This window comes from Chenopodium album, chromosome 16 (assembly GCF_948465745.1).
Source record: "Chenopodium album chromosome 16, dcCheAlbu1.1, whole genome shotgun sequence".
NCBI lineage: Eukaryota > Viridiplantae > Streptophyta > Magnoliopsida > Caryophyllales > Amaranthaceae > Chenopodium > Chenopodium album.
In genome coordinates this window covers 29301743-29316586 of record NC_137849.1, presented here as the reverse complement: position 1 = coordinate 29316586, position 14844 = coordinate 29301743, and the positions used below count along the sequence as shown (strand labels likewise).

The 14844-nt window shown below is 36.7% G+C and overlaps 1 protein-coding gene across 1 annotated transcript; it reads right to left on the bottom strand.

Moving 5' to 3' along the window:
• Positions 1–1742: 1742 nt before the first annotated feature.
• On the bottom strand, positions 1743–3197 carry LOC145584046 (uncharacterized). The gene has a single exon (XM_081640985.1). It carries the CDS (start codon positions 3195–3197, stop codon positions 1743–1745), a length of 1455 nt encoding a protein of 484 aa, XP_081497111.1.
• Positions 3198–14844: the final 11647 nt, after the last annotated feature.

Here is a 14844-nt window from a genome sequence, read left to right as displayed (position 1 = left end):
TAAAAATCGACTCATCCATCAACCCATTATCATTTAGAACTTAAAAAACACATAAAGGAATGGAAAAGTTTAGAGAAATTAAAATGTAAAAATTGACTTAAAATATGAAATTAATATAAGGGAAAGAACAGTTGTAACTAACTTTTAAAAATGCATAGAGATTATAGGTAGGAGAAATAAAGATGATTGATCAAGTAAACATTGAATAATTAAAAATTAATTTATTTGTAAATATTAAATAGAAAAACTTTAGGGGAATAGTGTCATTTAGGAAATGATAATGATCGAAAGCATTGTTAGTGTCATTTGGGAAATTAAATGATATGAAAGCATTATTAGAAGTAGAAAAACTACCAAAAAAAAAAAAAAAAATCCTACATGGCACTCTATATGGCCTTTAAATTTTCCTATTATTAAATATTAGTATAGATTATATAAAAATTATGTCAAACTAGTGCATTGGCATGTGTGCAATGTTTGACTGTGTATGTATCATGGGACAGAGGGAGTAAAAAAAAAAATGATGACAACTCATCAAAAAGAGGAAATATTGTCAAAAAACACATTCTTTAAATAGAATTACACATGCACTTTTGAAACCCCAAAAAGGAAAGTAGTCATGTAGATAAGGGATGGAGGGAGTACTGAATAAAAGGTATAAGCCTGTATCCAAATCTTTTGTAAACCTTGTTCAGTTTGCTTCGGAAATTTCTGGCAACTTCTGATTTATGAAAGATGAAACCAATAGACAGTAGAAGAAAGGAGATTTAACAATGAAAGCTAGAGAAAAAATCATCATTTTCATTGATGTCAAGTAAAATTCTTCTAAGATGCTTTCCTGTATCTGATCTGGAACAAAATGAGGAGATATTGTATTATGCATTAGCATTACCAATCTATACAGAAACAACAAAATTCATCAGTTGACAAGGTTGCCAATCATTAAAATATCTCTAATGGAATACTAAAATTGCTACATACGATTCCAAATTATCTACAACTATTCCACAGATTGTCTACTAAGGGCAAACCAAACCTGTTTTTTGCAGCGCTAAATCCATTAACTTGGCTCCATCGCTTGAAAGATGATTGTCAACGCTAAAAAAAATGAAGAGTTTTTATGCAGCCAAAATCAGCTATGCACAGAGGTTAGCCTTGTTCATAATCAGTATAAAGGATGTGTTCCTCTGCCAAATGAAAAACATACACAGATGACACTCTTCACTCTTCAGAAATATAACAACTGCAGCAACTCATGGGGTGGCTGGTGGCGGAGCAGCATACTTATACTGATGAAGCGGAATATGAAGTATACTTTGAGACTTCACAATGGCTAAGGGTGAGTGGGTTACTGGGATTACATTATTCTGCAAATTTGTGAAAATGAGGCTTTGGATTGAAGTAACCACAATCCCTGTTATTCAAACTCAGGTATATGTCAGGCTCAACTATTTTATGAAATGTTTCCATGCTTTGGTCCAAAAAGAAGGGCCAAGTATCCATATGATCATACCTATGTTGGAATGTCAAGGATCCAACTCAGTTACTTATGGTCAAAAGAAGAGTCAAAGCCACATAGACCACAAACCTAGCCCAGCAAAAAGATTTCACAATAGTGTAGCTTGTGGGCAGCCATCTTTAAACTTCAATAAAAATTCCAAAAAGATTTTCCAAGAGCTAACACTCTATTTTGAAGAGACAATACGTCATCTGTAAAGATACAGGAAGAAAAAAATGGTTGATCACCCAGCAACTCGACTGTCATACAGAGCCTTTAAAGAATCAGCAAATTTTGCATTCCCAGTCTGGTGGAGACACTTGTTGACTCTCAGAAATACAGAATGTTTAGGCTTAAGCCCTTTCCCAAGCATTTCTACAAGAAGACTGTAAGAAAAAAGAAGATCCCCATCATTTAGGTGAAGGCTTGCCAATACATTGTAAATTTCCTGCGCCCAGCAATGCGAGCATTTATCCTCTGCAGCAGTTCTAATTACATATCTATGTGCCTTCTCAAACTGTCGGGAACGGAAATAGCCTCTGATGAAAGCATAATGAGTCGAAAGATAAGGCTTAACATTGCTAGAAACCATAAGGTCATAAAATATAACAGCCTGATCTGACCTTCCATATCTACAGGCGAAATGAATCAGTATTTCAAAACTAATTAGATTAGGGGAACAGTTTCTACTAAGCATCTCTTGGAGAACAGAGAATGCTTCATCAATATTTCCTTGCTTGCACAAACTACTAATCACGTAATTATAGGTTTTACAATCAGGGTCACATCTTAATCGCCTCATCTCCTCGAACAGATTTCGTGCATCTTCAAACTGACCTCTACTACACATATGCTTCACCAATACATTGTAATACGACACCTTCTCCTCTGTAATCTTAATGACATATTTGGTTAAATCAAATTCATTCAAAGAGCAAAGCATCTCAACCAATGAATGAATCCCAGAATTACGACACGAACCACCAACTTCATTTAAAATCTCTACAACTTCAGTAATAGATTTTTTAGCATTCTCCACACTAGTACTCGAAATGGGCAAAAACCCGAATGCCTTTTCACTAATGCAAATCTGCTGATTCCGAAAATCTTCCAATAATTTAAGCATAGCAGCATAATCACCCAAAAACCCACAATTGGCAACAACCAAACTACATATGTTTGCATTTCTACAATAACTCGGATGTGCATCTTTCAACCAAGTAAAAAATCGCAATACCGGAACTTCCAAAATATTTAACCAACATAAAACATCAAGAATTAACTTCAACTGATTCAAACCAATTGAATTCAACCTAAATTCCATATCAATTCCATCACCTCTAATTATATCAATTATGCAATTAATATCACCAATTGATAGTTCAGTATTAATCAATTTATTAATTGTTTTGGCAGAGGAATTAATGCAAGAACTATAAAACAATTTAAAGCTGAAGTTATACCTCAAAAAACCCAACAAATTCTTAGCAGCTTGAGAATTTGAATTCGACCCATTTGAGATTATTGACGTAAGATAAGAACTTGAAGATTTGGGGTTGAAATTTTGATGAAATAAGGAGTACCCAGTTGAGGAAATCCGGCAATTTGTAGTGTTTGAAACAGTAGAAAGAGAAGTGTTATGGGTTTTATACGGGTTTAAGCCATATCTCAACTTTTTGCAGATTTTGAGAACTCCCATCTCATTATTCGGCAGAGGAGCTATCGAGTTTATTACAAAGTGTGGTTTAGGCGTTTAGCAAAGGGCTATTACTTTTTCCTCACTAAAATTAGAGGAAATTCAAGTTTATCCCTAGATAAACAAGATATGTTTATCCCGGGTTAATTTTGTAATTTTTCATTCAAATGAGAGGGTACAATTGTATTTTTAGTTTAATTATTACTTGACGTCAATTAACTATTGCTAACCATGGGTTGGTTAACCTTAGGTAGATTTGTGAGTTCACAACTTCACAATGGAGAATTTTTTTGGTGAGTTAACTATTGTAATTGACCACCACCACATCAATTTCCTGCTTTCTGCAAACCTAAAGCTGCCACGAGCTTCAATGGTGAAAATGGAAATCTCGTAGCTTCAATGGCAGAGGGAAATCAAAGCTCAATTTTAAGCTTTCAATGGAGAAAATAATGGAGGACGGGAAGCAAACATACCCTTTGGGATTCACCATGCCCTGAATTACTCAATTTCTCTTCCATCGATATCGGTGTTGGTACGGTGGTTGTGTAGTTCGAAGAAGAAGATGAAAATGATGATTTTCGGTTGTGAATTAGAGGAGGAAGGATATGAAAGAGGAAGTTGGTGATGGTGGTCTTTGTGTTCCATTAATGGTGATGCGCCTTTCCTCTTTCAGCTCCTTTTACTAAGGAGGAAGATGAAACTAAATGGTAAACGGCGTTACGTAACAGCACAAGGCCCACCATTAGCTTACTTTTTCAACTTTACTAGATTTTTTTATTAATATTTTAGTCTTGTCTCTTGAGATAAACCCATTTTGTTTATCTGTGGGATAAATGGGGATTTCCTCCTAAAATTAATTCGAAATTTGGTAGAGAGAACGCTAAACCGTAATTTTTATTTCTACTTAAATCGGTGGTGTGGACGATAGATTATAAATGTAAAAGAGAGACCGCATTTACAAATTGGATCGTTTACCTGCATTATTGAGAAGGTTAGGTACATCAATAGTAATCCTAATGCCATTAGCAACTCCGAAGTATAAAAAGTACAATATGGTATAGACATGATATAGACACAACATACTCTAGTGTGTTGACCAACTTCCCCCTTACCCATAAACAGAAAGGGAAGGCCCGGTGGCCAACTTCAAGTCATAAGAAAAACATGTTTCTTTCCCACCTATAGGGTAGTGTAGGCCGGCTTTACCAATAGGTACGTAAGTCACTAACCTACTGGTTAGAAAACTATGTGAACCAAAGGCTTTTTTTTCATTCTATAGGGCTCTAGATAGCTTTCTAATGCGTTTTCTATAATCTAATCCCTTTGATGGACCTCGTTGCATAGCTTAGAGTAATTACGCACCTTAACTATGATAGCGAGATTATTACTGATAAAACAACATTTAACGATTCATTAGTGTGTCATCCACATTCAGACAAGAAAACTCATTCTAATGGCCACATGAGCCCTTAATAATTCAATCTTATCGAGTGATTGACTGAGCAATCACTCAACATCGTTCCTCTTACGAGCATCTTTGAACCTCTCCTTTACCTTTATAGTTAAGTAACTACTAGTACAGTACCGTAATCATATTGCAGATAAAGCGACGTTTCACTTCTCATATCATATATGTGGAATTAGATAATTATCATAAAAGGCGTTATAATGAAATATAGAGCTCGTAGAAATCCAGTCTTCTTACTATCTTCTCTTCTTCTTTAACATGACTTGTTACAAGTGATGAATCTTCCACCTATTCAGTGGAAGTTTTTGTGACTAAAGAAGATCAGCCTACGAATAGACTTCTTAAACTACTACTACTAAACAGAACTAGACTCATGAACTAAGCTAGAAACTCCTTAAGAAGGTATGTAATCGCTTGAGCGAAGCTTTTGGAAAGGAAAGACAGACTTTGCCTAGCCTGAAAGAGAGTAACTTTACTAACTTAATGCCAGAGATATCATTAAAATAGGAAGTGATTCCAAAAGACGCTCTTACCGTGTGAGTAGCCGCTCTTAATCTTTTGCCCATAGGAGCACTTCTTAAAAGAAAAGCAGTGGATATTATGTCACCAACCGCAGCTAGAAAGAGAACAGAAGAGTAGTGAAGAAGGAATCCCTCAAAGCCCCTTATCCATCTCTAGCAACTAGCATTCCTATATTCCTTATTAGATTAGATGTTACTTTCTTTAGTTTAGCATATCTGGTGTCGGAGGCATTCTTCTAACATTAAGAATCTTTCAGGGGGAGTAGCACTTCTACCTATACTTGAAGTAGCTAAGATGTTAACTCGGTAATCTAAGTTAAGGAATACATGGAAATCTCCAAAGGTAAGGCTCTAAAAGAGTTTTCTTTTTTGGAGGATAGCAGAAGTTTTCTAGCTTGATGCGGGTCTCAGGACTTCCCAAGTCTTTGATAACATTGTAAACAAAAGGAGTATATAAATAGAGATTTACCTTAGTAAGAAAGGCGTAAAAAAATCCTTAATCAGTAGAAGACTAATAAAGCCGAGTAGCCTGAGGATTTTATCAACGAATGGAAGAAACAGTAAGAGATAGATATAATTTATATTAGGAAAAACTCGTTTTCTTTACCAGTCAGATCTTTTAACACATGGATTTTTTACTAAAGAGAGGGGTCTTCGGAGGAAAGAAGTGTTGTACCGAAGACTTTCTATTAGCATAGAATAAAGTGAAGTCCCGCGCTTTAGCTTAGTCACTCTCTCATCGTTCCTAAGAGCAGATGTCAGGATTGAACAAGAAGAGTTGCTACGTGTAACATAAATAAGACTTTTTTCTTGGGCTTCCTCTAACAAGAGAAGAAGCCGTTAGCAGTTTGGGTTAGGGTTTTAGTTTAATACCTATCGCCCTATTCTAATAGCAGAGTGGTGTTAAAACCAATAAGAGAAGTATAGGCGATGACCTAGTCTTTCAAGATAGTCAACATCCGCAGTCAAGTGACCAGTTCACTCTATAGTAGAACGGAATCTGTCTCCTTCTCTATTGCTATTCTCGGCCTAGAGATAAGGAACCTCTTTTGGGACCTCGTGGTGCTTGCGGCTTTCCCCAAGACAGCTTATTCCTCATCAGCACCAAGGACTAAGGGCTTTTGAACTACTTGAGTTGTCCCCCCTAAACTTTCATGCATAAACCCGACACCGCTCTTAGCAGCTTAACCACGATAAGTTGGATAGACAACCACTCTCCTAAAAGGGCTATCCTCCCATCTATATGACCATGGTCTTGTCACGAGCTGGATTTGAACCAGCGTGCTCCAGAATCATGATTTGGGTTTCGACATACCGATCGTGACTTTTGGTTACCCGGTTCATCGATATCTTCAACAAAAGGAAAGACTAATGAAGGTAGACTATGTCCGGGGTGGCCTGGAGCCACAAGCGACTCTTTCTTGAGCTTTTGATCAACCCATACATGCAATCCCATCCACAACTAAAACCACTCGTCAGAATACGAATGAAATAAAAAAGGCCATTATTAGGGCAAACAATGCGACAGCTTTGCCTGGGGCGTGCTTTTCTCTAGGCTTCCGTCTCCTCTGATGTAACCCCCGGCTAGTCCCATAATCATTGGAGGTTTCTCACAGTATGCCCCAGCAATAGCGTTAAGAATACTCAAACCGCCAACGCCAACAGTGAAAGTCACGACGCAGGGGCTCACACCACTTTAAAGATTGATTCGATCTAGCCAAAAGTTTCCCTTCGGCTACCTTATTACGACCTTTCCTTCTTAGGTTTTTTGTTAACTTAACCGCCGTGGAAATGTTCTTTTATCCACGTATACACACGATGGATTCAACCTTTTATTAGTTTAATAACGTTGCAGAAAAACGAAGAGAGCCATGAAATGAAGAAGGAAATGTTTTTAATGAATTGAATCAACTTTTCCATTTTTCCTGTTTTTTTGCTCGCTATTTCGTACCACTCTGGGGAGAGCCCCGGGGTTTTAAAGTCGAAGAGCCAAACCAAGATTTCCTTGAGATTTAGGTGCCACAACATCTCAGGGGTGATACTGGCAGCGTCCTTGTACAGGAAGAAATAGGCCATGAATAAGCTCCAGACACATAGGCCGATAAAACGGTTTAGAGTGGTTTGATAAACCGTTTTTTTTCGTGGATAAAAAAAAAATAAAAAACGAATCTTGATAAAAGTTGGGACTTTTCATTTGTTTAGAGCGGTTTTTTTTTTTTTTTTTTTTTTTGCATTTGTTTTTAGAGCTCCCGCCTCTTTTAATGGGCTTAGCTTTTTTAAGAAAGCTCCCGCCTCTTTTGATGGGCTTGGCTTTTTTAAGAAAGCTTTCTTCTTATTGTTCTGCTGTGCGATACTTAAAAGTTGGGACTTTTCAAGTTTCCTAGAACAGTAGATGATTCTCATGTTCGGCGCGCACAGGGAGCTTACCCATGACCCAACTCCCTTTTTCGCGGAGGCACATAAGTTTTCTTCTTTCACTTCTGGAAAAAGCTTTTTACTTTTTTTTCTTGTAGTTGTTCTTTGACGCATCTAGCGTTTGAAGCCCTAATAAGTAATAAAAGTTGTTGCTTTCTTCTCTTTTCGCGATTACGATGGATTCGTAGCCAAAATCCCCTTCTCCTGTAAGCGCTTTTAATAGCTGTGATTCTGTTAACTGTTCCGGGCTTTTTCGAATTTTCAGGTTAAGAAATTCTCTTATATAGCGGTTTTTTTTTTTTTGCAGTGTGTGTTTTTTTTCCATTTTTTTGTCTATTGTGTTTTTTTTTTCCATTTTTTTTGTTCTGCTTTCTTTTTTTGGTTTTGCCTCTGGAGGATCAACTCTACTGAAACCTTTATGTCTTCTCATTTTTCATATTAGAATAGAACACCTCGATGCCGAAGCCGATTTTCCAAAGATGAAGATCATTCTTATAGTATAAGGTTTTTTTCGGCGGCGAATCGGATGGTACCGTTCCTTCTAAGCAAGGCACGCCCCCCTCCAATTTCTACCCTGAAATTGGAACCCTTCCCTCCAATTTCTTCCTTGAAATTGGAACCCTCCCATCCCCTTTATTCCACTTATTCCATTACCTTCCTCGGGGTCAGGTAATGGCGGGGTCAAACAAGATCAAACTCTTCTTTTGACTATGATTGGGTCCTGTAGTGGTAGAACCTCATGAACCGGGCGTACTACTTCCCAACCTTCTGTGGACCTTTCTTCTCTTATGATTTTTGCAACTTTCTTGAGTTTAGTGATTAATATCAAAGAGAGTCTCAGTCTAGTCACTCAACTAATCTATTCGTAGAGTGCTAGTAGTCTAGTAGTAGCGTGCGTGGTAGTTAAGACTTCGCTCATTCTTCTCCACTATGGAACCCCACTAGGGATGCAAAGCATTCTTTTCGACCTTGTATTAAGCTAAGGAATCATAGCCGGCTTTTAAACCACATATAATACATTATAAAAGACATGACAGAAGAAAGAGAGCACAAAACAGATTAAAACACATATAATACATTATAAAAGACATGACAGAAGAAAGAGAGCACAAAACACATACAGAGAAAGCGGATGTGGACCTTTGGATGCCACTTTTCTAAAAATAAATAGGCTTTGGACCCTCATATGGCCAGTCACCCACGAGGGTGGTTTCTCGTTCGAAATTGACTAGTTCAAATGGTTCATCCAGGTAAACTCGTCAATTGGTCTTTGACCTCTCCCATGTTGTTGATTGGTATACCCTTCATTTAGGAAATGACTTAGAGTCAAGCCATCTCGCTCAACCTTACTCAACCTCTATAAAAAAAAGCCTTGCTGAACTAGATTCCCTGCTAGCAAGAGTGGCATAAAGGAGCACAAACAGGGTTTATTTTTTTTTAAAAAAATGAACAGATAAGCTAACGCACTACTAATTTTCTGCCTACTAGCAATGCAACTACTCCTGATAAATACTCAAACTGAACTAGTTTCTCTCTTTTCCTTGCTTGTAAAAAGTCAAAAAATAGATTAATCGCCGACGCCTACACTTGAATTTAGAAAGGATTCCCAATTCATGGTTACTTGGGGCGTTTTGTGAAAGTAAAGATTGAGGTTTAAGCCAATTCCTTTATGAGTCTTATTCCTTATAGTCACAACTGTGAACCAAACTTCAAGCACAACTGTGAACCAAACTTCATGATTCGCTTTTTTCTTTCATACTTTCTATTTAGAGCTCAATTACATCTAGCCTCGCGTCGGGTCTAATGTTAACATAAATAACAGAAAATAACCAGGATTGGGAAGAGCAAATCCTCTTCATTCCTGTATGGATCTCCTTCTTCGTCTTTTGTATTCGTAGTAAAGGCATCGGATGTAGTTCATGCTTTCCCGGCTTTCCAGTCTCTTTGCTCTTTGCTAGCCTTCTAATCGCATCATCCTTTACAACAGCCTAATTCTTCTCCCCTTAAACGAGTAATGTATTGATTTTCATTTCTTTCTCAGTCTTAGATGTCTTGCTTTCTGTGAGTTTTTCATTCCTTCCTCGGATGAAGTTGGTGTAATCTAATAGCCCCAAGAGGGAACAATGCCTATGTCCGAAAGTCGTCCATCCCGCATTCTTAGTTAACCCATTCTCGAGTGGCTTTATTATTCGGATGAGTGTCTATTTCTTTTGTCTTGAGACTATTTCACTCCTCTAGTGAGATAAGGGTTAAATTCCCTTTTTTGGTTTTCTCTCTTCTTTGAGCTCTTCTTATATTTCTAGCACGACCCTATCACTTATGGCCTAAAAAGTCTCTCTCAGCCCAAGGTACTATCCTCTAGTCCGTCTTGTAGGAAATAATGTATGTAAGTCAAGAACTATCTTCATTCTATCTTTTAGTCTAGTTGGTAGCAATTTAAGGATTCGCAGCTCTCCAAAGGTAAGTTAATCGGTATATCCCGATTCCCGCTACGCACCTTGCTTTCGATTAGGGGTCCCTGCCCTCCATTCTCTCAAGTACTTCCCCACTTCCTCTACTTGCTTTCATGTAGTTTATTGCGGCTAGACTGGATTTCTTCTTGTTTTTACTTTTTTTTTTCTATTCGTTGAGGTACGTACTTTTCACTCTTTTGAGGATGTAACAAGTCCTTTCCACTTCGCTAGCAGTCCATGTCTAACAGTATTGAAAGCCGTATCAGGGCCAATTCCCTTTCTTTGAGAATAAGAATCGGGTGAGAGGGAAGGAATTAGGTTGCAGGGGAGCCCCATTCGCAATCGTCTTTGTAGGAGAAGCCCTTGATAAATTTTCCGATTACCTTACATGCTGCCCGGGGACAATTCCTTTGTATCGAGGGGCTTTCTTTCCTTCCTAGGTCTATTCCTTCTCTCCGACTATTCGGTATGTCCGCCCGTTCATAAAAGCTTTTCCTTGAGACTGAGAGTAAGCACCACCGAGAGAATCTTCCTTCCTCTTTCATTATGTTGCCCTGCGACACATTCTTTCGACTGTGGTAGAAAGGTAAAGAGATATGAGAGTGAGGCTAGCTTTTGGCATCCCCTAAGACTTAAGAGAATGGACGTGGTTAGACGACTCTTGGAACTCGTCTTTATTCCCTTCGTTCAAAATTTCGGTTCAAAAAAAGACTTAAGAGCAAAGTTCAAAAGAAATAAGGAGAGAGAATCTTACCCTCCTACAGACTAGCTCCATGTGAAGGATTTATGTCTTCGTCTTGTGCAATTACTAGATATATAAATGGATCAAATTATGGAGTTAATTAAGTTCGTACATTTAGGTCGTCGTTTTATCATAGCTAGAGGTACTAACGATCTTTGGACTAGTAAAATAGGCCAAAGCCCACTTGGACGGATCCTATAAGGTCACACAAAGGGCCTAGATCGAGCACGAGAGGACGAGGCCCATGATGGGCCTCATCCCCTATAGTGGTCGGCCATATGGAGTAAGGTTGGAGGGTTTCGGGCTTCCTAACCCTAGTCTAATTATAATATGATTATAAATAGACTAGGTGCCTAGGGTTTGCATGACACAAGAATTCAATTGATCAGTAAGATCAAAACCTGAGTTAGCAAACACGAGACCAAGCCCCTCAAGATCTCTCTCTATCTCACGGTTCTCTCTCCTCCCTCGGCGCCAGTGTGGTGGTTCGTGGTGGTCGGTTAGTCCATTAAAGGTGGTGATCACGGTTTTCCTCAATCACTCGACCAATCTAGTATTGGTGGACGGCTCGTTCAAAGCTCGTGGACTAAGTAAAGAAGCAACGCTTGGGGCTCTATTCTCTCCTTGATTTGCCTATCAAATTGCTACGTGGAATTCACGCTTCAAAGGTATATTTATGTGTCTTGTGTTTTATACATGCGATCTTGGGATTAGGTGCTTGATTGAATATGATTCATGATTTTCCGCTTAATAGTACCTATAAACTCCTACAGTGGTATCAGTTAGCCTTTTGCATGAACGCGCTTGATTAAAATAATACATTAATTTGAAGTCCATGTTAATTTTATAATCAATTAAGAGGGAGAAATTAATTTAATTATGGTTCAATTGTTATATTTAATGTGATTAAACTTTTGGAATTAATTAAATGCGATTTAATTATGCTCAAATAGCCATGAAGAGGACCGAAATTTAGCCCAAAAATGTTCGAAATTTTCGAACCCCCTAACCCTAATTTCGAATTTTTTCGAAAATTCATAGCCCTAAAATATGATTTTTGTGCTTAATTTTGTTTTAATTCGAATTGTTTTATGTTTCATAATTTTCGGATTGATTTTACATAAAAATATTTTGTGTATGATCAACGATTTAATTTTAAGAGTTAAAATTAAGTTGGGAATAATTTTATGATAAACCCTAATTTTAAAGTTGAATGGGATTTAATTTTAATTTTGTGGACTGATTTAATTTAATTTTGATAAATGTTATTTTGATTAAATAAAAAAAATTGTTTTAAGGCCGGCAGCCGTGGCTGGGTGGCGCAGCCACGGCGGCTGCCGACCTGGGGTCAGTCCAGGGAGGGAGGGCAGGAGGTCCGGCAGGTGGCTGGACAGCAGCATGTAAGAGTTGCAAAGCCGCTACCGCAGCCATGCAAGGGCTGCTGCTGCTGCCTTTGCGCGGCAGTGGCTGCTACACCGCAGCCAGCCACCGTGGCTAGCCAACCACAATGGTCGGCGGTGGTGGCTCGATTTTAAAAAAAAAATTATTTAATTATTTTATTTTAAAAATATTTCAAGATAAATATGATTATTTTGGGATAAAATAAAATATTTTGAAAATGCGATCTTTTATTTTGGATAAAAATCATTTGTTTAGGATAAAATCAAATCTTTCAAAAGTTGTTAAATTTAATATTATCCATATTTAAAGTTGTTAAATTGGTAATTATCCATAATTAAATTGGTTAATTTTGGAAAAGATTGATTAGGATATTCTGAGCATATTCCAAAAGGATAATAATTGATTTAAATAATGTGATTATCCCATAATTAGATTAGGATATAATTGATTTTAAAATTATTTGATTGGCTAGTAATTAGGATAGAATCTCCTAAATTTGTTAGAATAATCATGAAAGATTAAATATGATTTATCTTTCTAGATTAAAATAAGATTTGATTCTATCTCATGCCTAAATTAAAATATATGATATTTTATAATTAGTCATGAATAATATATGATATTATCTAATTATGATTTAAAAAATGAGATATTTTAGGAAATGCGTTGCCTTAATTATGAAAATTCGATGTTGTAGTTTAGACAAACATGTTAAGTTATTTATTATATGGCACTTTTATAATATATGATATTATGTTGCTATATATAGACTAGTATGACCCATAGATTCTAAAATATGATCTGCGCATCGTGATGTATTTTTGTAATCTAAATACGGTCTGCGAACTATTGAGTATTTTTGTAACTTTTATTTAAAGTAAATAGATTAATTATTTAAATAGTGTTAGTCCAAAGAAGCCCATGAAGTGAAGGCCCAATGGAGCAAGGTGGATGGAGATCCGTGATGATTCAAGTGGAAGCTTTTCATTTCTAGTTTTCTTAGGACTAAAGGGCCACATAATGTCATGTCTCATTGCATTAGTAGATTATGCATGTTAGATTTTATTTATGTTGATTGATGATGCGCTAGAGTTCACTAAATAATCCCAACATAATAAATCTAGGTCCCAGTAATATTGAGAATGCTTTTCCAATTAGATACCCAATAATCCTTCGATCGTGAGTGATGGGTCGGCCTTCGCAGAGTGTCACTTGTTGTCTTGGATAATTTGGGGTAGATCACGTTCTACATATTCAATTGGTTATGCTCAACAAGGTTACTGTAGGGAATATTTCAAGCCATTACCCCAAACTTGAGCCCCACTGTGATCATACACTTAAGCATGGTGACATCCAAAGGGAAAGAAAAGAGAGCAAAAGAGTCGCCAACAGGTTTTAGAAACTTGTAAACCGTTCACAAGGTGAAGATTACACCCCTTAACGATCCATGAGATCGTCAACTCCAAAATGTCTTTAACCAAATAGGGTTCGGGGATAAAGGTACAAATCCAACCTAAAAGAGATTGAACCTGCCCTAAATAGGCCTCTACTTCATTCTTCTCTTATTCATGTGCGCTTTCTGACTAACATGCAAACAACAGATTAACCCTAAACCTGTTTATCTATGTTGGTTGAATTTAATGCACAAGAAAACTATTATTGGCGATCACTTGAATTATAATCATATTAGCCCTAAACAAGATTATTAATTATCTTATTAAGCGTGATTACAAGTACAAATTCCCTTTAAACATGCATAAAAGGTGTGATCAAGCAATAACAAATAATAATTATCAAGCAACATAATAATAATAATAATAATAATAATAATAATAATAATAATAATAATAATAATAATAATAATAATAAAAATAATAATCATCATAATAATCATTATAACAATCATAATAATTATAAAAATAATCATGTTAAAGCATAATATTAATAGTAAGATCCTAGGCATGATACTAACAAGATTAATAACAAACCCTAGCATGTCACTAAGCGATAAAGATCAAAGCTTTAGCCCTAACATGATACTAACATGCTATTAGAAAAGAGTAAAAGGCACCCTAAACATGATACTAGAAAGCAATAATAACATCCTAAGCATGATGCTAGGAATTAATATAACAAACATGCTTTCTACAAGAATAGAGCAATAAGATTACATACTTTAATGCCTCGTGCCTATTTCTAATAACAAAATACACGCGTTAGTAACTTCAAGGAAAATATAAAATCAAACAATTAAATTAAATAATTGAAAGAAAGATTTGGGACCAAACCCTCAGAAATTATAACCTTTCATGTCTAGGGCGAAGGCAACTTCGACCTTGGCTATGTGTGTCTAGAACTCGTGAATGTGGAATTTTGTTTACGAAAAGCTAGAGAGATCTTAGAGAGAGAAGAGATGGTTGTAGATGATGATTGATGAATTGTAGATTGTTGATGATTGATGAAAAAAAACGGAGTTTTAGGACCCTATTATAAGAAAACAGTCCGGAAATAGGTAGAATTTGATAAGGAACAAAACTCCACTCTGTTGCCGCAAAACCGACTTTGTCGCCAGGCGACAGGCCTGTCGTTGGGCGACAGCCTGAATTCCTACGCTCTTTCAAACACGGAGTCCACTTATCAATCAAAATCG